Raw genomic sequence first — 27,230 nt, 5'->3', positions numbered from 1 at the left:
CAGTGACCAGATTTATAAATTAGCTTCCTAGTTCACATAAACACGTCTGCAAAAAAAGTAATAAAACACTTGCCCTCATGCCCAACAGATGAAAAGAAAACTATCTACTGGTGTCTATAATTTCCTTCAGTCAAGCTGCAGTTAAAGATGACAGCTTGGAAATTATACCTTTTTATTGGAAAGTATGTGTATGTAGTAAATCCTTTTTTGGAAGGATACAATTTAAAAACAACCTCAAAAAGCTATATAAATCTGCTTTTATGTATTAGAAGATATTTAATCCTTAGGTAGCACCTCTTCTGGTGCTATACATACATATTGTGTAAAGCATTAATTAATAACCTTTCTTATATATCAAAAGGTTCCTGAGCAAGAAGCCTTTATAAATGAGATAGACAGAAAATTTTAGTACTGCTAATATTTCATCAGCTTAACATGGATTTGATAAGAGCTGTCTCAGGCTTATGAAGAATATCTGTACTCATGCTTTCATGACAGGCAGAAGAAATCAGATGTTCAGTTGTACAAGGAAATGGAATGGAAAACCATAAAACTGATACGCAATTAAAACAGTCAAGATAAATAGTAGGTTTCTGTTCTAATCACCTCCTGGCAGTAGAGGATACTGAAGAAACAGAAGGAATTCAATTAAAAGACATGGAGATATTTTCATCAATGGAAAGGCTGAAAAATTAGCTCTATTCTTAAGCGGACAAAAAGAGAACAAGATAAAAGTAAAGACGAAGAAAAAGCAAGGTCTCCTTCTGAACATCTTTGTAAAAGAGAAAGGAGAAAATGAAACACACAAACTTGTTACTGAATACACAGGCTTGTTACTGAAAAGGCAAACACTCAGGAATCATTGCCAGAAGATACAGACAGTGACAACTTAATGGGAAACAGAAACATTTAAGAGACCAGATGGTCATAGTGGCCCATATTTCATACTTCACTTCCTAAGCTGTTAACAAAAAGAGCCTTATAGCTTTCACAGCACAAATGGAGTGTAATTCCAGTTTGTGCTATCTGTAACACAGCTAATGGCGTGATGACTTTTCATGCAGTATGTCATTAGGAGGAGACACCTTTCAAGCCACCCACCTAGTAGAGACTTATTATAGAATCATAGTAATATAGAATCATTTAGGTTGGAAAAGACCTTTAACATCATCAAGTCCAATCATTAACCCAGCACTGCCAAATCCACCACTAAACCATGCCCCTAAACACCACACATACATGTCTTTTAAATATTTCCAGGAATGGTGACTTCACCACTTCCCACTGCTTGACAACCCTTTCGCTGAAAAAAATTTTTCTAAATATCCGATCTAACCCTCCCCTTGCCCTGTCACCTGTTACCTGGGAGATGACATCCACCTCACTACAACCTCCCTCAGGTAGCTGCAGAGAGCAATAAAGTCTTCCGTCAGCATCCTTTTCTCCAGGCTAAACAACCTCTGATCCCACATTGGGGAAAAAATTTTAGGTTTGCACTGCCTTCTAAACTTAACCAGTTTTCAGCACGAAAGTTGCTTCACACAAACACATATGGTATCATAAAAAATAAAATTGAAGATGGGCTTCATAATACAGTGCAGTCAAACAACTATCTGAAATTTCTGTCCCTTCCTCAGCAGGATCAGGAAAGCCAGCTACAGAGTTAACGGATCTGTAAGCTTGGAGAAAGGAAAGACTGTGGATAGGACTTATTTTCCAGCACACATACTCCTTTCTTTTCATTCTCTTGCCTTTTTTTTTTTTTTCCAGGCAGATATGTAAAATCACACAAGTTTTCCAGATCAGCTCTGTTGATTCCACACTAAGTTTTCCAAAAGAGATCAATCAAAGCATTTACTGTACTTAACACTACAATACAGAAGAGATAAAGTGTTTGCTCTCCCTCAAACTGTTTTAGATAGTTCAGCATAAACTATCCAAAACCATCTCGGAAGTTTGCTGCAGCTGTTTCTAAGAAATACTTCAAAGATGAGCCCAATTATGTGGCAAAAGTGAAACCATCCAAATCATGATAACAACCTCCAAAAAATAATACCTGTGTCAAGTCACGGAGCTACAAAGCGTCTGGTAGGTAGAGCTGGTTGAGAAGTTCCCTGCTGAAAATTCAGCTGTCCATGTTTAAGAAACAGCTTCCCCTTGACCCACAAAAACTAACAACCAAACAACTAAAAAACACATCAACTTCACTTACTGTGGATAGAAAGCCAAATTTGACAAGTCCCTTCCAGGCAGGCTGAAGGGTGAGATGCAGACCAGGCAGGGACTGAGCTTCCCCGGCAGCCTACTTGACAGGTCCTGTCAATTTTCATTTCTGGTTTACTGGCTGCCCAGGAGCAAATTTTGTAAATTCTGAAGATTCTATTTTTGAATTAAATATTTTTGGAAAATACACAAATTGTTCTTTTCTCTCACATTTCTTCCCAAAATCTCTCCCTCCCCCTCCTCCCCCCGCCCCCCCTCCCCAACTCCCCAAGGAATGTTCTCTATCCAGCTCAGGGTTTGATCCCTTTTTCAAGTCTACCCTTATGTTTAATTGGGAAGTGATAAGTATGGTAAATTGAAAGAACTTGGAGAGAGAAAAATGGGGGAAACAACTCAGGTGTTTGAGGACGCGTCATCAGTGCATCTTGGAACAGGACAATAAATCTGTTGATGCTCTGGCCATATCTGCGAAGTAACTCATACAGCACGGGGGAACCTGGGTGCTCCCCCTACCTGCCAGTGAGGGAACAGCTAGAAGGACCTCCTGACGGCCTCACAACATTCATAATGGAACAGACCTTTCCCCACGTTTATTGCTCATTAGTTCAGCCTTTAGGTAATACTAATGTAATTCTGTTTAAGACAGGCAGAAGTTCTGTTTGTGGCAATCTGAAATAATTCCAGCATCTAACTTCAGGACTTTTTTTTTGGTGGTTGCTCCTCTCTCAAAAATAGGTTTCACTCAGTACGAATCAGGTAATAACCATTCCAGTTCTTATGAGATCTCCAACACAAAAACTGACTGCTAGATGAGAATCTAAAAGGCTTATCTACTGCAGCTTCCTATCCCTAACAAAAGTTTAGGAACAGTACAAGCAAACAAATACTTCCTATGAGTAATAGAAATCTTTAGAGCTTGAGACTCGGGGACTTTCAGAGCCAGATGTGATGCTTCTATGATTAAGAATCCCCAGAACAGTTCTTTCTTGAAATTACTCAAATGTTTTCTGAACTTTTTATATTCTTTATATACACAACATCCTGCATAAAGGGCATTACAGCTCTACAACATGATGTATGAAGAATAGGTTTGTTCTGATTTTGTCACCTAGTAGTTTAATTTGATGTGCCCTATATTTGACAAACAGGAACATTTCTCAGAACAGGCTTAAATAACATCACTAAATACACCATAAGAATCACTGTCTTATTATTACCTCTTTCTCCCAATTACCTTACTTTCCTGGAAAACACTAAATAAATTTATCTTAAATTTTTGAAACAAGGTATGTTTTCATTATGTGTTTTGGTAAAAATCTTTGCAGTGGAAAACGGACTGTCAGAGATGTGTAATTTAGCTTTCTTCTAATTATGTACTATTTGCGTATTAGTAGGAGCCAAAGTGCTTCAAATCTGCCTTAGCACCTGCATTCTAAAATGGGGAAGCAATTCTGATCTTCTCTGAAATACTTCCTAAGATTAATCCATAGAAACCTTACATAAGATATGTGTCATCATAACATCCAGTCTCTACACCACGCTCATAAGCAGTACCCTTTTACTCATAGTGACGTGCAAGTTACCTGCTGTCCTGGGTTCAGCAGTAGCAGTCATTTTTCTCCTTCTTGGTAGCTGGTGCAGTGTTGTGTTTTGACTTTCAGCCTGGGAACAGAACTGATAACAATGATGTTTTGGTTTGGCCAAGGACTTTGTGAGCCTCATGCTCTGCCAGGGAGGAGGGGAAGCCGGGAGGAAGCAGAGACAGGACACCTGACCCAAACTGACCAAAGAGGTATTCCATACCACAGCACGTCATGCCCAGGATGTGACTGGGAGTTACCCAGAAGGGCTGGGAGACTGCAGGGTTGGAGGAGGTATGGGTCGGTGCTTGGTTGGGCCTGGGGGGTGAGTTATCGGTTGGCTGGTGGTGAGGTGTTGTATTCTCTTCCCTTGTTATTTCCTTTATCATTATTATTATTGGTGGTAGCGTAGTGATTTGTGTTATACCTTAGTTACTAAACTGTTCTTATCTCAACCCGTGGGAGTTGCATTCTTTTTGACTCTCCTTTCTGTCCCTCCGGGAGTAGGGGGAGGGCAAGAAGTTGGGGGAAGTGAGTGAATGAATTGCCTGACTGGGTTTAAACCACGACACCTGCCTATGATCTCACATCTCCATACACTTACTGATTTCAGAATCAAATTACAGAAACACAGATCCTTTAACTTTTCGGGATTCAAGTATCATATTTAGCACATTACCCTAACATGCCTTAGAAATGACAGCTTAGGACAACAGAGATTTGAGTCCTCCGGAGCCCCTTTTTTGAGCATGGAAGTCAAACATGAAAGCTGTTTAGCTAGCTTCTCACAGTCTTCTCAAAATGGCAATATTTTTTCTTTCCTACAAATTCTTTCAGAATGTCTCCCTTCAAAAATGAAAGGGGAAGAAACATTTGTTATTCTAATACTACACTTTTCACAAAAATGTGAAATGTTTCACTCTGACACCAAAGAATTTAGGAGAGACATTTAATTTCTTACAAATGCTCCCCTGCTCTTGAGCTTGAGACTAACACAGAAAACCCCCTCATTCCAAGGTTTCCACCTTATAAACGACCACTTGAAAAGAAAACCATCACAAAAAATCATCCTGACACATCTGTAAGTCTGTCTTGCCTGCGCACTTTCACAAAATGATGAATTGTATTTTCCACATGCACAGGAGATGACTGACCACACATAGAGAACTCATCTACACATCCTGATTTGGAGCCGTAATAGTAGCTTTTTTGTTTGTTTGTTTATTTGTTTTAAAACCAACACACTTTGGAAGGTTCTAGCATCACTTGTTTACAGTAGAACACAATGTATCCTAGTTGTTTTCTGTTAATCATAAAAAGCAAGCCCTGTCACCTTCTGCATCCAGTGAGTGAAGTCTGCCAAGCACATGGAACACTTTAGAACCCTCTTTGTCAAGGCTTACAAAGGTAACCTCGAGACCTCTACTTTGGCATAACCAAGTTCATTTTAACACTTTTTTCTTGATTTGGAACATGTTATTAGGAGCTACTTCAGAATACCTTAACTTTACTTCTCATAATTTTTAGCAATGCAGTACTGCCAGTGCGTATCTAAATATACACCATTTTGGAGAAGTAAAAGGAAGTATTTCTCTTTAAAGGTATGGTATTAATTTAGAACTCAAGCAACCTACAGTAGTCCACTATGGACAGACAGCAGGAAACTTAATTCAAGAGTCCACTGACTTTCACTTCTACCTTTTTCACACACTTATAAATGTTTCATGAAATAGGAAACCTGTATGTATTTGAAATATGAGCTAAGGGCTAGTACAAAGCAATTAAGGTGCTACTCTCTAACAGGGAAGTGGAACAATTTACTTGTTCAAACAACTAAATTACCTTCTAAAATAGCAATCAAAACACAGGATGCTGCGTGGACAGGAAATTCAGACTTAAGAGAATTAGCTTGTCACTTATACAAAAAGCTACTGTTCTAAAGCATCATTTAAAAAAAAATCAGTAGTGTGAGAGCTGTTAAGTTAAAGTTAAGCTTATCACTGAAGGTGGAAACTTAGTTCTCTAAGTTCTGAGCAAGCAGCATAACTAAAGATGGTAATACACACTTTGTATCTACGACAACAAAACTCCATACCTGGAAACTCAAAGTTGCACCCCACACTAGTGTGCTATCACTGATTTTGCTGCCATGGTAAGAGCTTTGAATAGTAATAGCTAGATGCCAGAGATTTACATGCAGTTACAACCTTGCCAGGCATACTGGGTTTGTGTGACAAGGTTTTGGTAGTAGGAGGGGCTGCAGAGGTGGGTTCTGTGAGAGGCTGCCAGAAGCCTCCCGCACACCCAATAAAGCCAATGCCAGCCAGCTCCAAGAAAGACCCACTGCTGGTCAAGGCTGAATCCATCAGCAATGGTGGTAGTGACTCTGGGATAACATATTTAAGAAGGGGGGGGGAAAGTTACTGTGTGTGTGCATGTGTGAAACACCCTGCAGAACTGCAGCCAGAGAGAGGAGTGAGAGAAACAGCCCTGCAGACACCAAGGTCAGTGTAGGAGGTGCTCCAGGCACTGGAGCAGAGATGCCCCTGCAACCCATGGTGCAGACCATGGTGAGGCAGGCAGCGCCCCTGCAGGCCATGGAGGTCCATGGTACAGCAGGTCTCCACCTGTAGCCCATGGAGAACACTACGCAAGGGCAGGGGGATGTCCAAAGGAGGCTGTGACCCTGTGGGGAAGCCTGTGCTGGAGAAGGTTTGCTGGCAGGACTTGTGACGCCACAGGGGACCCACACTGGAGCAGCCTGTGTCTGAAGAACTGCACCCCATGGAAGGGACCCACTCTGGAGCAATCTCTTCCTGAAGGACTGCACCCCTGGAAGGGACCTACGCTGGAACAGTTCATGAAGAACTGGAGCCCATGGGAAGGACTCACATTGGAGAAGTTCATGGGGGTCTGTCCCCCATGAGAGGGACCCCATCCTGGGGCAGGGGAAGAATGTGAGGAGCCCTTACCCTGAGGAGGAAGCAGCAGCAGAGACATGTGATGAACTGACCACAGCCCCCATTCCCTGTACCCCTGTGCCACTGCAGGTGGAGAGTAGGTTGGAAAAAAAAAAATTAAAATCCAGAAGGAAAGCTGAGCCTGGGAAGAAGGGGGGGGGGGGGGGGGAAGTGCTTTTAAGATTAACCTACTCTGATTTTGATTGGTAATAAATTAAATTAATTTTCCCCAAGTCCCTATTTTGCCCATGTCAGTAACTGATGAGTGATCTCTCCCTGTCTTAGTCTTGACCCATGAGCCTTTCATTGTATTCTCTCTCCCTTGCCTGGCTGAGGAGGGGAGTGACAGAGCAGGTTTGGTGGACACCTGGCGTGTCCAAGTTCAACCCATCACACCGGGTTAAGCCTATTTACAAAACTTTCAGCTGGCATGGTTCACTGAGAGTTAAAAATTTACCTGCGCTAGATAAGGCAATGAAGTGCTGATGCAGATACTGAAGGGGAAATCTTAGTGTCCCATCTGTCAGTCATAAAAACAAACAAGCCAACTCTATCACTGCCTTACCCTGCTGAACAGAAGAGACTCATTTCCTTGTATTCTACTTGTACCCATTAATAGCTTACATTCTTTTAAGGCTGTCATTTCTTTGAGGAGAAAACGGCTTTGAGCCTAGTGCTTTTATACATACTAGCATAGTTGCTTTGATAAAAGCTACTAGGCAGTGTGTTTGACTCTGAAATAGGTCACTAACCATTATTCCATCTAAATCTAAGCAGGCCCCTCCAGAAGTGTCACACCAGTCAGAGCCCACAGCTGAAGTGTTGAGCTTTTCACATCCCATCCAACAGCCATGAGTCATGGCAGGAAAGCCTTTGGGCTTTGCAATACAGGAGAGAAGGCTTTGCTCTGGTGCATGACGTCACTGGAGCTGGTTATGTATCAGGGCCTCTCACCAGGGACTGAAAGCCAAAGAAGGCCTGCTGTTGGTTCCACAAACACGTCACTAATTAAAACATGCAGCAGCTCACACATTTAATTTCCCTAGCTGACTCTATGCCTACTTTACATTTGATGCTACTGCTACTTGCTAACAGGTAATGACCAGAAGCAACAGCAAGAATCTAACAAGTTTAAGTACTGAGTGAGTATTTCACACTTTTGAGAAGGTTTCAAAGTCAGCATCAAATATACATACCTTCTTCTAAAAGTCAATAATGTCTGCTGATGCAAGCTAATGCTGTAATCAGACCACAAACTAAACCCAAGGGGCTATCAAGCAGAATGGAAAAAGAAGGGTCTGCAAGAGAAGCAACACACCAGAAATACATCTGCATTTGATGCAATCCCTGGCACCATTAAGTAAAATTGAATTCAAAATTACAGTCTTAAAAAACACCTGCCCTGAAAAATGTATATTTGCAGTCTGGTATTTTTCATTGATTTTAAGAGAAATTGGTTACTGCTTTCTTTCTCAATAGAGGCATCCCCTGTGGGGTAGTATTTGCCTTGTTTGAAACTGACAGATACAGTACATAAGTACTCAGCCACTGCAATACCCCCCAGTTCTTATTGGTTTCCATTTTCAATACTGAAGGAGCAATATTAGAATGCTTTAAGAAACCACTGGGAAAAGCCAGTTTCAAGCCATCATGTCACAGTATCCTTAAAAGACAGTGGGAGAGTTTAATCCCTCGCCCCAGCTGGAGGGATCTGTGGGTGATCCATACACATACACTAATATTCTTCTTGGGAAGAAACTGCTGTAATTAATTTGTTCATGCAAGCTGTGTTTTTTTATAGATCAAAGTAAACTACAGTTTTAGTTAGCTTGGCTTTCATCCACATTATAAAGCAAAAAAAGGAATCAATGTTCATCATATGACCAAAGCTTCAAGAAAAAAGTACATATATTCCACAATCCACCTTCATTTCCGGAAATATTTGGCCGCTACAGTCCAAAAGGCTTGGAACCAAGTGCACATAAATCTCTTCTATGATCGACATCAGCACACACACTCTGCCTTCAGGGAAGATGATTTTTCAGTGCAAGATATGTGCCAAAAAAACACTGGGCTTTTGGCAAATTTGCCTCTAGCTCTACTCTGGCGGAGCCATGGCTGGTTAGATTAAACGTACTGCCAAAGCCCAAGGAAGAAGAAAAGGAACATGGGTTCATGCTGAACTGGGAAAGTGGTTGACTGTATAGATCTTGAAAGGTCATGAAGAGATAAGAACTCTTTTGCTCACAATGTGTATTTTCAGTATTTGCCTGTAGAAACAGAATCAAGAAGGTTTAGAGATAGATGCCAAAAGTAATTAAAATTATGCTAGAAAAAGCCAAAATATTTCTAAAATTACCCACAGGTATTACTGAGGTCACCGGTACTTCAGTAACACTAAGCCTATCACAAAAGCTGGAAAGCATGAATGAAATGAGTGATGTCCCAAAGTGAGAGGGATTAACTACGTAGATTAACTGTACAAATTAACTGTTATCAAATTCTTCGTATAAAAAGATGATCAAGAACTGCTAATTAGGATTTTCAGTAAGCTATAAAATGGTGAATAAAATTTATTTTAAAACATGTTTTGACTTGCAAGCAAATACTCTTCTTACTCAGAAGTCTATATTTAATTAGCATTAGCACTTCTGAAGATCAAAAATGTTATTTATCCTCAGCAGTTCAAATGGAAAAAGGTAAAATATATGAATAATAAAATATTTAATCTGACTTCATACGATAATCACTAGTACACCTTTATATACAGCTATACAGTAAGCTTCAAGAACTACTTTACATCATCTGAGGTGCCAAACACTTCCTCCCTACTCACCAGCCAAAATAAGGGCCTTTCCGAGGTTTCAGTCTCATATGCAAGCCAGAATGGCTGTGAAACACTCAGGCTCATTTCAGTAAGAGTAAATACAGGCAGAAAAGTGTGTTATAACCCTGTCTTCTCCATGTTTAAAAAGACGGTAAAAATTATAGCTTGGCTTTACTTGTTTGGTGATGATTCCACATATTAAGGTATGAGCTTTTCTATAGTCTTTTTTCATTAATACACATAGTAGTTAGTAGTTAAATATACATACACACACATAAAGTTTCCTCCACTTCACTCCAAACACTTTCATACGGTGGTTTCTTTGGAAAAATGCAACACATTTGTCATGTTCCCAGTTACCAGTTTTCAAATGAAAGTGGAGAAAATTTTCCTTCCCGTATTTTAATTGTTCCTTATCTTGTCAAAAACCCCACAAAGTTTCTCTCCTCCTGCAGAGCATCTTTGGGGAATTTAGTCAGGTCCTTAATGATTTTAAGGAAAAGACTGCTGAAATTTGAGGAGGGGGTAGGCCTGATGGTGGTAGAAAAGGTAAGATGTAACAAATTCCCAGTTGTTTTGATCACAGCAGTACAATGCCACCCAGGATGTTTCCTATAAACAGCATATTTGAAACTGGATATTAAAGCACAGCAGGAATATCAAAGAGAAATTATGAATAAGTTATTTTCTTTCTGATTGTAGCACATTCACAGATCATTTTACAGCCTGCAGAAGTTCCCTACATAACACAGGACTAATGGCAACATGAAATTACCAAGTACAGGAGTATCATTATTAGTGAAACTGTCATAAAACCAGCCTCAAAGTTCTTAAGGAAATGCTTCTCCAAGTGGACATAAGGTAGGGCTGGTAAAACAGCCAGGTGTGTTTAGCATTGAGGTAGTAAATCACATCCCAGTTTATTTACACTGCAGTGTTCACATGAACACAGAAGACTTTCAAAGGTGGTTTTGAGACTTGCCTTTGGCATCAACCACTGGTCTTATTCCTTCCTCAGAAAGGAAACAAAACATATACATTTTTCAAATGGTGGTGTGAATCTGAAGTGAACTCCTCATAACAAAGAAAAAAATTAAACATCACAAAAATACTGTGTTCAAACTAAAGGGAAGAAAAAACTCCACAAAGTCTCACCCACCACAGAACACAGTAATGGGTACCTAGCACACCAGGAAGCTGTTATGCTGAAATGAACACTATAGCCAACACCAAAAAAAAAACCCCAACAAAACAGAAAACCCAACCCAAAAAACAGCCAAGAAACCCAAAACCCCAAATTTTTTTCAATGCTCAACACATACAAATCAGAAGACTGCTCATCCAAAGTTTCTTTTCACATGCAAGAGACCCAAGTGTTGTGACTTCAATAGCTTAGACTACAGGTTCTGCTTTACACTGGAAAATGAAATGCTAAATTTTTACTTCAAGTCACAGATCAAAAATGTAAAAGTGGAGGTGCAGCCACTGGTCACGCTTTGGATTGATAAACAGGAATCAAAATAACTTTCTTGATGAAATGAGGGCTCCATGCACAGACACAGTAGGAGATTCAAGAAAAAAAAATAATAAAATTTTAAAAAAGCTTATCCCCTTTCCAAAATGTGGAGGCCCCTTCCTCAAACTTATTCAGTTTCCACCAAGAGAAGTCAATGTAGGTTTTATAGCTACTTTTTCAGACTTTTACTTTAAAGGCCAAATAAAAACTATGGGTGATCACTGTTCCTGTAACAAAGGGTCATAAAGATGAGGCAAAAGGAAGGTTATATATTCCTGGCTATAGCTGGAAAGCACATTGCTTCTCACATCACAAAATCGGAATAGGTGTCAAACTGAAGGGATGCTCCTGTATTGCTGTAATGTTGGAAGCCTACTCTTTTAGAAGTGACTAGCAAGTCTGAACATTGAGCATGCGGCAGTGGAAAGAAAGACTTCTTTTTCAAAACCAACCTTCTGTAAAGCCAGACTTCTTTGTGATGTCAAAAGTGACAGAAAATCAAATGCTGATGAGTTGGACTTTCATGAATTGGTAGAGCAGACCCTATGTAAGTCACATAACAGAATGTTTCTAAGCTAGTGATGAGATCCTTAAGAAAGAAATGAAATAGAACTATGTTTTAAATATAAATCAATATTATCCATTTCAGTTACAATAAAACCTCTAAACTTAATCAGTTTTGAACTGACACTGTACTAGCTTTCATAGCCTTGGTTTCATATTTGCTATGATTAAACATCACAGTTGATATTTTGATCAGACGTATGCAGAGGAGAGTCACTTCAAAACAGCACACAATTTTTCAATGGTATGTTTCCAGGCTGTGTCGATATGCCAGTAACCCATTAAAACCCACAAAAGTGGCAAAAGCTGCAAATATGAATTTTGTTTTGCATTAATAGCTTGTATTTCAAAAATCCAAATAGGAATCCCCTACATTAACCACATCTGTATGTTCAGTAAATATTTCCTCATTTATAAAAAGTTCCAAATACCCGTTGAGCTAACATGTGGTTGCCTGCTCAGCTTCTGTCCTGGTTTCAGCTGGGACAGAGTTAATTTTCTTCCTAGTAACTGGTGCAGTTTTGTGTTTTGTCTTTAGTCTGAGAACAGTGCTGATAACACACCAATGTTTTAGCTGTTGTTCAGTAGCATTTACCCTGATCAAGGACTTTTCAGTCTCTCATGCTCTGCCAGTGAGGAGGGGCACAAAAAGCTGGAAGGGAGCAGAGACAGGACCCAAACTAGCCAAAGGGGTATTCCATACCATAGAACACAGTGCCCAGTATATAAAATGGGGTGAGTTGGCCAGGAGGGACCAATTACTGATCAGGAATGGGCTGGGTGTCAGTCAGCAGGAGGTCAGCATCACCGCTTCTTGGGGTTTCTTTGGTTTATCTCCTTTTTATTACTTCCCTTTTCATTATTAGTAGTGTTAGCATTGTATTATTCTACATTTTTTGCAGTTCTCTTTCCCATCCCACTTAGGAGGGTGGGCGGAGGTGGGGGAGGGCAATGAGTGAGCAGCTGCATGGTACTTAGCTGCCAGCTGGGGTTAAACTATGACAGCTTCCTTAACGAAACTGAAAGAGGCAGCACATAAGCAAAGTAGCCAGGAAACGCTACATTCCATTTGCCTCCATTACCCCACACCCCATAATAAAAGCTCACTTTGAGACAATTAATTCATGAATGAGAAACATCTAAACTCCATGCCTATTTAAATGCTAGACGGGAGTTTAAGATCCTGAAGGAACTGAGTAATCAAGACAAGTAATAAAGACCCCAGACTTCAGGGGAACAATCTCTGTTCAGTGACCTGATCTGCAGGATCCCATGGGAGAGTTCCTTGGGGGGGATAAGGTGCCCAGGTGACTGCACTGATCTTCACTGTAACATGGCAGGAAAGCAGGGTGGCTGCATGAGGAGCGACCTTCTGAGACCAAGGCCAAGCCTTCAGGGAAGCACGCAAGTGAAGGTAGGGGCTGCCCCACAACAGTACAGAAGCACTGCCCAGGCCAGGGGAAAGAAGCCAAAAAGCTCAGCTGGAAGCTGCCATGGAACAAGAAGGGCCCTTTCAGGTGCATCAGCAACAAAAGAAGAACTAAACAAAACAGGGACCTTCTGACGAACAGGTTCAGAAAACCAGTGGTGAAGGACGTGAAAAAGATCAAGCACTGTCTTTTTTGCTTTGGTCTTTACCAGCAAGGCAAACTCATGGGGCTAAAGTGGCAAGAGCCTGAGAAAGGTGTCAGGTAAGTGAAGACAAAGCTAGGAATAGAACACTTAAAAAGGACACACACAGGTCCATGAGGTCAGATGAGGTACTTCTGATGGTGCTGAGGGATTTGGCCGATGTCATTGCAAGGCCTTTCTGGATCTCCTTTGAAAGGCCATAGTGACCAAGGGAGGTCCCGGGTAACTGATGAAAAAAGCAGGAAGGATGATTTGAGAAACTACAGGCCAGTCAGCTTTATTCCAAACCCTGGGAAGAAAATGGAGCAAATCCTCCTTGAATCTATTTCCAGGAATATGAAGGACAGAAACAATTTTGTGAACAGCCAAGTATAATTTCCCAAAGGCAAAATGTGCTCAACCAACCCAGTTACTTATTATGATGGTTCTGTGGATGAGGACAGAGCAGCAACATCATTTACCTTGACTTTTACCATTTTTGATGCAGTCCCCCTTAACACTACAGCAGCCAAAAAGGCATGGACTAGGTGGCTGTCCAATAAAGGTCATGAAAAAGAGTTGTTGGACTTCCAAACTCAAGACAGCAGTAAATAGGTCAAAATCCTAGCTATGAGCAACATTTCTCTCCAATTAATCTGAACGTGTCCTCACTAATTTCACTGGTAACATCAAACTCCAAGAAGCTGGAAAGTAGAGCTCCCACCTGAAGGGCTTCAATAGCTGAAGGAGTGAGCTGAGAGGCCTTATGAAACCAAATAAAAGGAAATGCAAAAATCTTATACATAACGTGAAATAAATAATCCCATGCCACAGTACATGATTGGAACTTACAGGCGAGAAAATAGCTTTGCAACAAGTGTCCTGGGGTTCCTGAGAAACAACTTGCTGAACACAAGTAAGCAAGACATCCTTTCCATAATGAAGGCTAACTATACAGCGGGCTGCATCAGCAAGAGTGCTTGCTAGTGATGGGAAGCAATTAGCACTTTCTAGGTGACATTCTTGATGCCCCAAATAGGAGCCCTATTCTTGGTTTTCAGCTCCTTTGTACCAATGAGAGGTTAAAAAAAAACCCAAACAACTGAAAGCACATGATGTAGGAGAAGAGACAGCTGGGCATGGGTTTGTTCAGAATAGAGGCAGCTTCTTAATGACTTAGTGGGTACTCATGGAGAAAAGGTAGCAAAGCTCTTCTCAGTGGGAGCATAATGAAAGAATGCAGTGGTCCATCAGCTGCGGCAAGATAAATTCTAACCGAATAAATAATAACTTAAAATTAGCTACAATAAGGGTCCTCAGACACTGGAATACATTTGTCCAGAGGGGCTACAGAATCCCACTCTGCAGGGATTTTCCACACTTGAATGCACAGTGCTGAAGAAGACAGCTTATCCTTTTTAAGGTATTTAACCCTGCTCTAAGCAAGAGATCAGGCCTCCAGAGGTTCAGTGGTGAGTTTGAATCTCTCTCCATATCAAGAGCAAGATCCTGCACAAGTTTGGGAGAATGAACAAACAGGACTATGGTGTGCATAAATGCAGACCAACCATGTCTCCATAATGATTTCAGATGATCAGGCTGCATATGAAAACTGCTTCCATGAAGCCTGAAAACTTTCTCACAGAACATCTACTTTATGCAAGGTTTAGTTTCATATAATAAAAAAATAACTTGAACAAAACTAATTATTGAATTATAAGAATTTCTTGCTCCATCCCAGTGTTCTGGATTTTTCTTGCAGCATATGTATAATTATTTTTTCAATTTAGATGACTATTTGTAAAAAACAAACCCCCATACCTTTTATCTTTCTAAGGTGCTAATTCCTGTCAGAGCATGCCCCCAACTAACTACATCTTCAGTTACAGACAACAGAATTTATCATTTACCAATTGCACAATATATTTGGATCTTATGGAAAACATATATATGAGGAGAGGTAGAAATACATTTCTGTCTCAATATATGAATTCAGTGGGTTGGATGGGGTTTTTTTGTTTGGTTTTTAAGAAACTGCATGAAGAGACTTACAGGTTTTTCTTCAGAAAGTTTGCATTTTGAAATGCCCTTCTCGATCTGTGATGTCACTTCAGCCCTCGACAAGATCACACACATTTCTATGAAAACTCAGTTCAAGTTCAATGCCATGCTTACTGTAGAGCTTTACAGAGTAAGACATAAAAATATCAGTCAACTTGCAGTTTGTCTTTACATAGCATAGTTTTTCCCATGATGATTCTTCACAGTCTCACCAGAACAAAGCAAACAGTATGCAGCTTTAAAGTACTATGACTTTTAAAATAGGTAGTGTGTATATCTCTTCTGCTCTCTAAATGGGAATCAGGTTTTCTATTGCATGATGGCAGGGGATTGTTGCCAAATGATTAACATCTATTTCTCTTCTTTAAACTTGAGTTTAAAGAATCCAGTATTACTATCTAGGTCCAACACAAAATGTAAAGTGCAATTCTCAAAATCACAGTTGGGTGGAGAACTATAACCACGGTAGCAGGCAACTGAACTTCCCTACAGACAGCAACATGGGTCGAAGCTTTATCATTAGTATCACCACTCAGTGCACCAACAGATGTCAGTGCTCAAAGGCACTGAGAAAACTGACAGCAGTGTTAAAGACTGGGTCTGCATAAGTGTGTCTATCAGTGAATAGTGAAATTACTATCTCCTTAGGCACTAGACTTTGAAAGCAAACTGGTTTTTAGCTTGGTATTATTTTCCACAAGCTACTTCCTATTTCCTTGGAAGAAAGCAGTCCCTGAACAAAAGAAACCTCAAAAGGCAGAGATGTTTATTATGCAATGGACTAAGCAGAAGAAAAATATGCAGATACTCTGGAGGAAAAAAAAAAGCCTCACAGCAGTCTGAATACTAATTAAAGAAGCAAGCCACACCAATCTAATGCAATTTTATTGCAGTGTTTTAAAAGCATACACTGACTTTGAATAAAGAATTAAAAAATACATATGTTGCCAAGCAATAAGATCACCCCTCCACAAGTCAGAAAATGTAAAATTCTGGAAAAAAGCAAATGGCATTTTTTTTTCCTTTCTACTTTATTCATATAAGCAATATGCAGCACTGCCTCTAACCTGAATGCCAGCAACGTATCTTCACGAGAAGTGTAAAGCTGCATGCTTTTACATTAAAATTGCAACGTCTGTTTCTGCCCAGCATCAGAGAAAAGAGGTTGATTCTTCTGAAATAATTTTTTGAGATACACACAGGAAGTCTTGTAACAGCCAGATGTTTCATAGTCATCAGCTCATTCATTGCACAGAAAATTTTGGTCCTTTGTTCAATACTGCCTACCATCTCTGTCAATCTTCATGTATTTTCTTACCTTATTAGAGATTTGCATTTTGAAAAAAGGCCCCAAATTTCTTAGAAGCCAGACTTTCATTCACTTGCTTTATTTCTAAGACAATTTAAAAGCAAGGGTACATATAGTTTCCAAGAAAGAGTGGGAGGAAAGTAGATTTTACACTTGCAGTTACCTTTGAATAACAAACTGTGTACCTCATTGTTCCCACAAGGGCTGTGTTATAAGAATGTAACAGCAGATTATGTGCTCATCCAATCTCTCTGAAAAGCTTTTAAAATTAGAGGCATCAGAATGAGCAATTCCTGTATCTTCATAAACACCAGCTATAAAATCCAATCAGCTCACTGCAGAGTTATAGCAAGTTGTCATACTATTTTGTACCACCATTTCTTGGTTACAACAGACTTCAAGAGGAAGATTTCAAGATGCAAGAAAGGCAAACCGGGAATTTTGCTATCCTACTTGCCTTCCTTCAAAACACCACTGGACCAGAGCGTTTGATCCCAAGTACTGGTTAAAAAAGCTCACAGCCAGCGATCTCAACACAGAACTGGGGAGCCTCAGGTTTAGCCTCCCCTGTTATCAACAGTGTTATTAGCAGCAGTTGAGCAGCAAACCAGAGCTGCCCATGTGCAGCAGTGAGCCAGTCTCCAAAGCCCAGGTTTAAACTGACCCTAGTGAGCTGACATGCCCAGGCTAGAGACCCACAGTGTGGGTAGGAAGAAAGACAGTCTTTGCTCAGTACACAGCAACAGCCCATGGTTTAGTGGGGATCAACCAAAAAGGATCCAGGTAATCAAGCTCTGCTCCTAAACCTGTCACAGTGTGCAGTCTTGTGCAAGTCACTAGACCCCTCTCACCCCTGGAAAACCAAACTGCTTTCTCATGGTGGCAAAGTCTTCTGGACTCTCTACGGGCAAGGTTGCTGAGCACTGTGATACAACAGCGGCTTAACCACAATTCTGCAAAAGGTTTCACTTACTCTGGTTCAGGCAAGCATGTGCTTTATTACTCACCAGTTACATTTTCATGACAGACTTGCAGACCCAATTATAAGGAGTCACGGAAAACAGAAAACCAAAGATGCTGCTTAGAAGTGTGCACACATTCTTTATATCACATGCTTAAAAACAAACAAACCAACCAAGAAAAAACAAAAACAAAACCCCCAAAAAAACACACTAAACAAATTTTGTGGATTAAGAGATTTTCAGACAGATGAAGGAACCAGTATACTGAGTATTTAGTACATTGGTCCTATATTGGTTAATTCAATCCCTAGGCTAACATAAACAATTTTTTTTTTTCATTTGTAAAATGACAGTTCTAGAGTAACTTTGAAATAGACCACAAAATACTCCAAAAATGAATGTCTAAAATATACTGTACACAGAGGCACATCTGAATAGTTGAATTTGTTACCAAAAAAACAGTGTGTCCTCATCTCAGTACCATCTCAGGTGGCAGTTTACTGCCAGAAGTGCTGCACTGTTAGACAGCTGCAAACAGTGAATCAAAGCCACTTTCCAGATGTATTACTCTTATTCTGCAAAACGGTAGGAAGACAAATTTATTATTTGCAAATAAAGGAACTGCTTTTTAGGATACCCTATTGAAGTTGAAAACCACAGAAATTTACACCTATGCTGGCTCCCCAAAATAGAAAATTAAAAAAAAAAAGGAAGTAAACAAACAAACCAAACCCAGCCAAACAGAAAACTAACACACTCAGTTCACACAGCAATACATTTCAAACAACTTTAAGAAAAGGTCTGCCCATCCAACAGTCATACAAGTGCTTCTGTAATGACATTAATTACCTTCCATAAGAAGTGTCTGCCCATGATTTCCTTTTCGTAGTCCTGCGCTTTCATTAACATTCAAAGAAGCTATCAAAGCCTGGCTGTCTACCACTCTTATTTTCCCCCTGAACGAGATAAGACATTCTTATGGCCTTAGCGGCAGATTTTAATAAACAAGTGGAATTTTTCTGCTTCGCTTTGCCTACAGCACAGAACCACAGCCTTAAGCAACTGTACTTACCAACATTATGATTTACTCTATTACTTTATATTAAATGGCTGCTATAGGGTGCTATACTAACAGTAAATACAAAATCATCACCATGAGAATGTAACTTTTGCCAAAATGCAGGAGGCATTCCATTTTAAGCTTTACCTCATGTCTTTAGATCACTTTATTTAGCTTTCACGAAAAGAGTCCTGTGTGTCTGGAATTTACATTTTGCCTTTGCATAAAATGTGCACGTGGGTTTTCAGTTAAAGAATTAATCATGTGCTTGCTTTTTTTGTGAAAGCCAGATGTTTTCCACTGAACATTTAAAGCCTTTTTCATTTCCCCACAATTCTGAGGATCCAGTTACACAGGACTTTCAGTTTTGGTAAATTTACCTGTTGAGAACATAGAAGTCTGAACATAAGAAAAGTAAATATTATTCTTAGCTCACAGAAAACAGGTGTAAGGCTGAAAAAAGCCCCAACCAACCAGCAATGGGAATACACCCAATTCGAGTCAAATACACACCCAGCCACACTCTCAGACATCTGAAACATCCCTCCATCTCACAACCAATTTTCAAATGAGACAAGCATTTGCCTGCATGACAGAAACTTCAACTTATTTGACTGAGAAGAGGCTGCCAGGTTCTCAAAAAAAAAAAAACGAAAAAGAAAGAAAAAACAAAAAAAAGAGCAGCTGAAGCAACTCATCTGAAACAATGTCCCCCTTAAAAGCACCTTCAGGGCCGCCAGCAGAAAGAACATTAACTGGGCAAAGGCATACCCTATTTCATGTCCTGTGGAAAAAAAGATGCCTCAATTCCATTCTCCTCTACACTGCTCTCCTTTCAAATGCATTCGCTTAGTGGGCATCCACTGCTTCCACTGTGTTCAGACCTCCACAAAGACATTTTGGCTCCCTACCCCACCAGGCCACGCACCCAACAAAAATGGATAGAACAGGCTCTACATAGGGTCTGCCAACAGGTTGCTCAATAGACTCACTGAATCGTACTCTTGGTAACTCAGATGAAGCTCCTCTGCATCTTGTAGTGCCATTATCCCTACACAAGCAATTTAACTTACTGTTTTGTGACATTTTAGATGCTGCAAGATAACCCCTGCCAATTCCAGCTGCCACTTCACAGGAGCACAAATCTCCCAACAAACCCAGGGAAAATGTCTACAGCCTTGTAAAGATACCCTTAACTTAGGGTTATAAGGTACCTACCTACCTACTATATTTGATTCCCTGTATTTAGGCTCTTAATTCACCTCCTTAATGCATTTATAAGACCATTAAAAAAAAAAAAACACAAACAAAACCCTATAATAAACAGTGTTTATCAGGAAGGAAGGCACTGCAAAACAATCAAAAAGAAAAAATAGATACAAGAATTCTGAAGATTATGGGTAGGTAAATAAAGCCTTGGGGGGGGGGTGGGGGTGGGGGGGTGGAAGTCAAAATTAATTTTAAACTCCAAAAAACTGAATGGCAGCTACAAGATGGCTGCATTAAGGTCACACAGTACTTCAAGAAAACTTCTTTTGAAATGCATTGCATCATAAGCATATTTCCAGGAATCACCACACTGCCCTCTTACTACATGTAAACTCCTTTGCTTTCACTTTATCTTGTTCTTAAAGGAGTGTACCATCAGGGAACACAACTTTTTCTGTTTGAAAACCAAACGGTTCAACGCCATCACAGCTGCATTTTAACTCCTTCCCTTCCTGTGAAGGCCCCCACAACCTTCCTCCCAGTAAAACTGCTCTGACTCTTGAGTCTACAGGAGCTGGCTGGCACTTCATTAATTCCTGCCACTGTGTTTCTTTTTCCCTTTTCTGTTCCGGGAACAGGGTCTGGGAGGTAACAGTCTCCTGAAGCACAGCACTTCAGCCTGCTGCAGAAGGTTATTACAGTAGTTGAACCTTTACTTTGCAAACGTCACATTGCAGAGATTCAATTTTAATGGAGAAGCTAGACTAGAAGATCAGGTATCAGCTTCCAGAACGAGGCTACCTGAAAGAGGTTTCATACCTCCTTCATCCACATAGTACTACTGCTTCCTCACCACAGCCAAAACTAGCACCAAGTCCACTCTTCCATTCAGACCTTCAACTTACCAACTTGACAGAAAACTATTCAACTTCTTTGCTCTGGCCATTTTCTGCTGGCTTAGTGAGCTGAAGCAGCTTACAAAGGGCTACCGTGCAATTAACACAACATATACTGTGGAAGACAAAAATAGTTAAGAGATCTCCCCTCCTCTTTTGACAGCAACGTCTTTTGACCTTGTTTTACAAAAATCACCAAAAGGAAATAAATCTTCCCCCAGCCTGGGTCTGGACTCCCCTAAGCCGCAGCACCTGCATACTAGGCCGTGTGAAAGAAAGTAGAAAGGCACAAAGGGGCCAACCACCCTTCTTTGGCAGCAAGCCATCTTCTATAATTTTGGCATCACTTCTCCTTGTTAATGGGGAAGTTGTGATTATGTCCAAGTACTGCTATGTTAAGCGTGTACTTGATCTCCAATTAATGCCTTCTACCATGCTCACAAGCATTCCTCCAGATACTTCTGAACTTCCTTGAAACACTACTGACTTTTTGCTTAACCTAATGACTTCCAACTAAACTGCATAAAAGACACCATAGGAAACAGTTAAACAAACAAAATGAATGCTGAGGGTTTATGTAGCTCCAGAATTCACACTGGCAATACAACCTCAATCCAGTTCTTTATAGAAAGGCAGCATGAAGAGATCTTGAGCTGCAAAGTCTGTTTTGCTGACTTGTGCCCATTGCCCTGTTAAGCTCAAAGGACTACTACTCAGGAATGACCACAGAATCAGTGAATTAAATTCTCTCCAGGACTTCTACTAGAGGACTGAAACAGTTGATAGCTGTGCAAATATTTGGAGCACTGCATGATCATTCTCTTCAGACATCAATTCCAGTTTACCAAGGAGGCTTTTAGCCTGAAAACATGTCCAAACAGCTCTGAACAATAATGTGTACAGTTTCCAAGCTAGCTACCTTATACAAGAACAGCACAGCCACATTAGTATGGTTCTCCACCAACACCAATAGCTTGCTGTTCAGCAGGATTAATTAGCCTGGGCAGAGCACCGCACTAATGTGATTATATTGCTTCTAGTACCTGAGCAAGCACATTCATCATTTTTTATTCCTTTCCTCTGAAATAAAGAGTTCAGGTTTTGCTATTTTCTTAACACCTAAATAATTCAATCTTCTTTTTTTTTCCTTTTTTTTTTGGGGGGGGGGGGGGGGGGGGGCTGTGAGGGGGTTGAAGGGAGTGGGAAGAGAAGAATGAGATTTGGAAGAGATTCAAAGCCAGATTTTCCTAATTGAAACTGTGCATCTCCTACCTTGATAGCCTGTCCCCACTACTACCAGTCTCTTCTAATCACTCCCAGTCATGTCAAGCTGCCATATTTTCCAAACTGCCTATGCATCTGCAAGTCTTCCCTGGACACCAGAAATAATTATGTCCAGCCACAACCAGCAATGAGAAGAGCAGACCGGAAGACTTTCAGCTTACTTGAGTGAAACAGAGTCATCATTGCCTTCCACTGCCCCTTTTTTCTTACAGATTGGAAAAAACTCACAGCAGGTACTTGCTCAGAAGAGGGGTCACCTCTCAAGGCAATGAGGTGAAGAACAGAAATACAAACCACAACCTCCTCATTCACCAACTGGGGCTCCTATCAGGACACTGAAACTGAGACCAGTGTGAGTTATACCAGGTACCCAGATGCTGATGCAAGTTACAGAAATACCAGAGCATCAGTTGAACTGCCCAAAGAACTGATGTTCTGACAAAACACAAGTGCACTGGTATGATCAAAAGCAGCTGTGTTTCTTTGCTTAAGGCTTCCTGAGGCATCTGGCATGAGGAAGACACTCAGAGCAGGCAACATTAGGTCAGCCAGCAAAAAAATCAGCAGTCACAAGCAACTGGCAGTGGTTTTACAACAGGAAGTATGGGGCGAAACCCTCTGCCAGCAGTACTGACAGCCCTCCTTTTGAGTTTGCTTGTAAGTCATCATCAGAAAAGAAACAGAGGAATATTGCAGCACCTGTTAGTATCTCTGGTCTTTGGCCCACATCCCTTATCTGTACAGGCACGCCTGTGCACAGGCAGGCCCTGGGGGTGTAATGGTGGGACAGATGCCACACACAGACCTTGGGAGCAGCTGTATTGCTCCGACAGTGTGGAAGACAGCAACAGCAATACGATTGCCACTTGTCCGTGTTTCCACAAGTCTTTTAGTTGCTTGATAAGCACCTAACAACTTATTTTTCTAGTTAATTATATACATCTATGCTGGTTTCAATATTGAAAAACGTTCAAGAATCTTTATATTCCCACCTGTATCAAGTTTCACTTTTTTTTTTAGTACAAAAAGGTATGCCATAGAAAAAGTGGTTAAAATTTCTGTAACAAAACTTTGTTAAGAAAAGCTATAAAGCCAGAGAGCTTTACTGTTTTGTGATCACAAATCATACTGTGCTGGCTAAACTTTTAAACACTGATTTCAAATTAAAAAAAATAAACAGGAAATTAACCAAACATCTCCAAGCTCTGTCCCATCAGCTTCATGTCATCCTGCTGATGAGACAGGGCTCTTCCATGACAGAAATACAGGGAACAACAAACCTACATTTTTGGCTTTCTTTTCCTTTAAAGTGGCCTGATTCCTTGTGTCAAAAATATCTACAAGAACAGTTTCAACGTTTGAATTCTAGGTATAAGATGTACATCATATAATGCAGACACAAATTCCAGGCATAAAAAAATATTATGAAACCAGAAAGATTTTTTTTTTTTTTATGTTTGCACCTCCAGTGTGAAACCACCAAGCACAAGCAGATACTTTAGGGGATACTTCCAGTTTCTGTATGTGTACAGTGAAATACAAGCATTCACACTTTAAAAAGTTACAATGTAAATCTATTTCCAAAAAGGCTGCAGGTTAGAATTTCAGCTTGGTGGTAAAGTATCAACATAAAAAAAGTAGAGAAGAGCTTGGAAAGAAGGAGAGAAAAGCAACATAAAGGCCAACATATGAAAACACTGTGAAGCAAGTTAACACAGAAAAGGAAGCACTGTTTTTCAGCCAAGTGGGACAAGGTGGGGACAGTATTATTTACAAAAAAAAACAAAAAAAAAACCAAATCAAAACAGTCAAGACACAGGAAAAAAACAAAACAAAACAAAACAAAAACCAAAACCCAACAAACCAGGCAAGAGCAGTTAAGTAAGCAACATGCTAAGATCACATACTGAATCAGAAGGAAAAGCCACTCCCAAAAACAACACATAGTATTGAGGACTCGTACTGAGGTATGAAATGAAAATATAGATCTGGGAAACTAAGTGCAGTCTCTCTGTTATCTCCTGTGCTTAGATGGCCAGAAATCTGCTTTGGGCAGTTACTGTGTTGCTAGCGGCTCCTGTGTAGGAGTGGAGGAGAAAGAAGACTGATAGAACGGAAAGGGAGGAAGAAATATTGAAGAGATACTGGGATATGTATGTACATACGTATATACACAAACATACAAATATACACATACACACCTGGATCCATATGTAATAAAAAGAGAACTTGGACTAGCTGCCACATAGCAGGACAACCAAAAGCAGCAGTATATTTAAGTTTTCTCTTCTTCTCCCTGCTTATTTACTTGTTGCAGTCTTCTACACTACAGGATTGCGTTCATCACATTTGGATCCTCATTACTTCTACATACTTCTACATGGCAATTCAAGGTAACTAGAAAGAGTTCGTTGGTATTTCTAACTGCTCTGTGTGCCTCGGGGAGCCTGTGTGACTAAACCAGAAGACAACATAACCTCTGCACACTTCAAGATGTGGTCTATATCATGTGCACACTCCCTCCAAAATACCTTTGTTTCTCCCTCCAAAATACCTTTGCGTTGGTATTCACTGCTTATGACTGCTGCACGATTTGCTAAAATAGTTAAACTGATGCAAGGACTCTAGAGCACAGAACATAACTTGAGATTTGTGAGAGTGCATTATCTGATGCTCTATAAGATGTCACGGCTCACTTTTCAGACCATTCTGTACAAACGCAAAAAAAAATATATCACTCCAAATAAGGCTAACAGTGTTTCACAAACAGAAATACTCAGTAGTTCTGGTCTCACTCCTATCACTACAGAATAGGAAACGTATGCTACTAATTAATTCATAAAACCTAATGTCTGCAGGCAGCTGAAATTGTCAGCTCGATAAATAAACCAGCCAGTAATGATGGGAAGATGAACTACATTATCAAGGAAATTCTTCTGTCAGAGGACCGTGTCAAGCTCTGCTCACGACAGTCTTGCCTATACAGAGTTTGGAGAATTTCTCTAAGGAAGGACTTTACAACGGTACCTGAACCAACCGAGCAGCAAGGAATTTGTCAAAACCCACACGGCGCAGACACCTTACCGCTATAAGCTACACTGACTGTATTTTCCCAAACACCCTCAAATCTTTCAGCAGCCGCTATCACTGAACAGTGAACAGCATCAAATCGGGACATACATATCGCGACATCCCTAAGCCGCTTCCCCGCACCTCGCGCCCCGGATGCTCACCCGGCTTAGCCGGGACAACTCCTCTACCACCGGTGCGGCACGGGGATGGTGCTGACTCCCGTCCCCGTCGACCCATTCCCGCGCCCCGGTGACCCACTCGCCACTCACAGGCCGGCGGCCGAACGCGGGATGCCCCACGGGAAGAGCAGGCGGACCCGCGTGGCTTCACAGTCCCGGGGCCGCTGCCCCCAGCTCTCTCCCGGCCCCTTTTCTCCCCGGGTTTCGGTGCAACAGCGGAAGGAGACTGGCAACGTAGGGAAGGAGAGAGAGAGAGAGAGAGGGAGGGAGCCGCAGCCGGCACGGAGCGCACCCGGAGCGCACCCGGCACCGGCAGTGCCGGGTCCCCAGGCAGCTCTCGTTCCACGGCCGCGCAGGGGTGCGAGACGCACCGCGGACTGCTAGGTGCAACCACGAGCGATGAAGCCGACCCGCACGGCAGGGCTGCCGAGAGAGGGCCGGAGGGAGGGACCCCGTCCCGCAGGGAGAAGCAGGAGGGCTCAGGACTCCACCTCCAAGTCCCCCGCCGCCAGCCCCGGCAGCGACCTGTTGCCCCGTGCGAGGATACCGACGCGCGGTCGCAGTCCCGTCCGCTGCCACCCACCTCCTTGATTTTGTCTCTCTTCTGCCGTACGGCGGGGTCGGAGGGCTCCTGCCCCACGGCACCGACGGGCTGGCGGAAGAGACGCTGGGGCAGCCCGGGGGCGCCTGCCTCCTTCCTGCCGCGGGCGTCCTGAAGAAGTTTCTCCTTGTCCTGGCGGATGTCCCTGCGGATCTCCTCGGGCAGCTTCTGCAGCGTCTCCTTGGCCTCCCGCAGAGCCCGCTCGTGGTCAGCGCGGATCCGCTCCAGGCTGCCCGCCCCGCTCGCGGCCGCCGCCACCGCCGCTGCCGCCACCGGGCCGCCTCCAGGCTGCGGCTGGGCGCGGGGCTGCCCGCCGGGCGGCGGCGGCGGCGGCTGCAGGGCTGCCGAGTGGAAGAAAACGCCGCTGAGGAGCTTGGAGGAGTCAGGCAGAAAGAAGATGGCCCCGAAGCAGAGAGTGATGAAGGCGCTGAACACCAGCAGCAGCACAAACTTCTCCGTCAGCCGAAACGCGCCGGGGCCCGCCGCCTTCCTGCCCCCGCTACCCGCGCCACCGCCCGCGGGGCCGCCCAGTGCCCCCGGCCCCGCCGCGCTACCGAAGAGCGGCAGCAGGCTGGCGGCGGGCATGACCCCCGCGCCGCCTCAGGCAGCGCAGGGCAGCGCGCCCCGCCGCCGCCGCGCAGGGACCGCACCGGACCGGACCGGACTGCTCGGCTCTGGCTCCGGCCCCGCCACCACTCCCTCCACGCCTCGGCAGCAGAAAGTTTCCTCGGGCGGACGCGGCAACTTTTCCCTTCGCCGCCGGCAGCGCTTGGCGTCTGCGGGGCGGGCGCTGTCAGCTCCAACCCATGCTGCCGGGCCGCCGCGGGAGCCGCTCCCCGCTCCTCCCGCGCGTAACTGCCAGGCCGCCGGGGGCGGGGCGGGGCGGGGCGGGGCCGCCGACGGCCCAATGGCGAGGGGGGCGGGGCGCGGGAGCTACCGCCACTGCTCTGCCGCCCTCCCGCGCTGCGGGACCCTTGGCTCCGGGGCTCAGCTCCGTGGAGAGAGGGCTGCCCAGGCGCTGCCCGCCCGCCGGGGAGGAGGCGGGGCGGGGGGGAGGGAGAGACCGCGGCAGAGGCTGCCCGCGGGGTCACCGGCCACCCGAGGCGGCGCCGCGGACGGCAGGAGTCCGGCGCGCGGCCCCGGCACGTGGCCGGCGGGCAGGCACGCGCGCCCACGTGCACGCTTGTGCACACACTCGTGCACACACACGCGCACACACACGCACACGCGTTGCGCCGCCCCTCCCCTCTCCGGCTGCGGGTGCGCGCACAGCGACACGTGCAGAGACGCGCGTAGCCTTGCACACGCGTGTGCAC

The 27,230-nt window shown here is 42.8% G+C and overlaps 1 protein-coding gene across 1 annotated transcript in view; it reads right to left on the bottom strand.

Moving 5' to 3' along the window:
* MAN1A1 (mannosidase alpha class 1A member 1) overlaps positions 1-26,777 on the bottom strand; it is a 145,983-nt gene extending 119,206 nt beyond the window's left edge. The window contains exon 1 of the mRNA XM_061460031.1: positions 25,897-26,777. Within this exon, the coding sequence (XP_061316015.1) occupies positions 25,897-26,499 (603 nt within the window). The 5' untranslated portion in view covers positions 26,500-26,777. The remainder of the gene's footprint in view (positions 1-25,896) is intronic.
* Between the last annotated feature and the right edge of the window lie 453 nt (positions 26,778-27,230).

Source organism: Pezoporus flaviventris, unplaced genomic scaffold (assembly GCF_033815535.1).
Source record: "Pezoporus flaviventris isolate CSIRO_AGI_PZ_B2104156 unplaced genomic scaffold, CSIRO_AGI_Pfla_v1 ptg000031l, whole genome shotgun sequence".
NCBI classification, from domain to species: Eukaryota; Metazoa; Chordata; class Aves; order Psittaciformes; family Psittacidae; genus Pezoporus; species Pezoporus flaviventris.
This window is presented reverse-complemented; position numbering and strand designations above follow the sequence as displayed.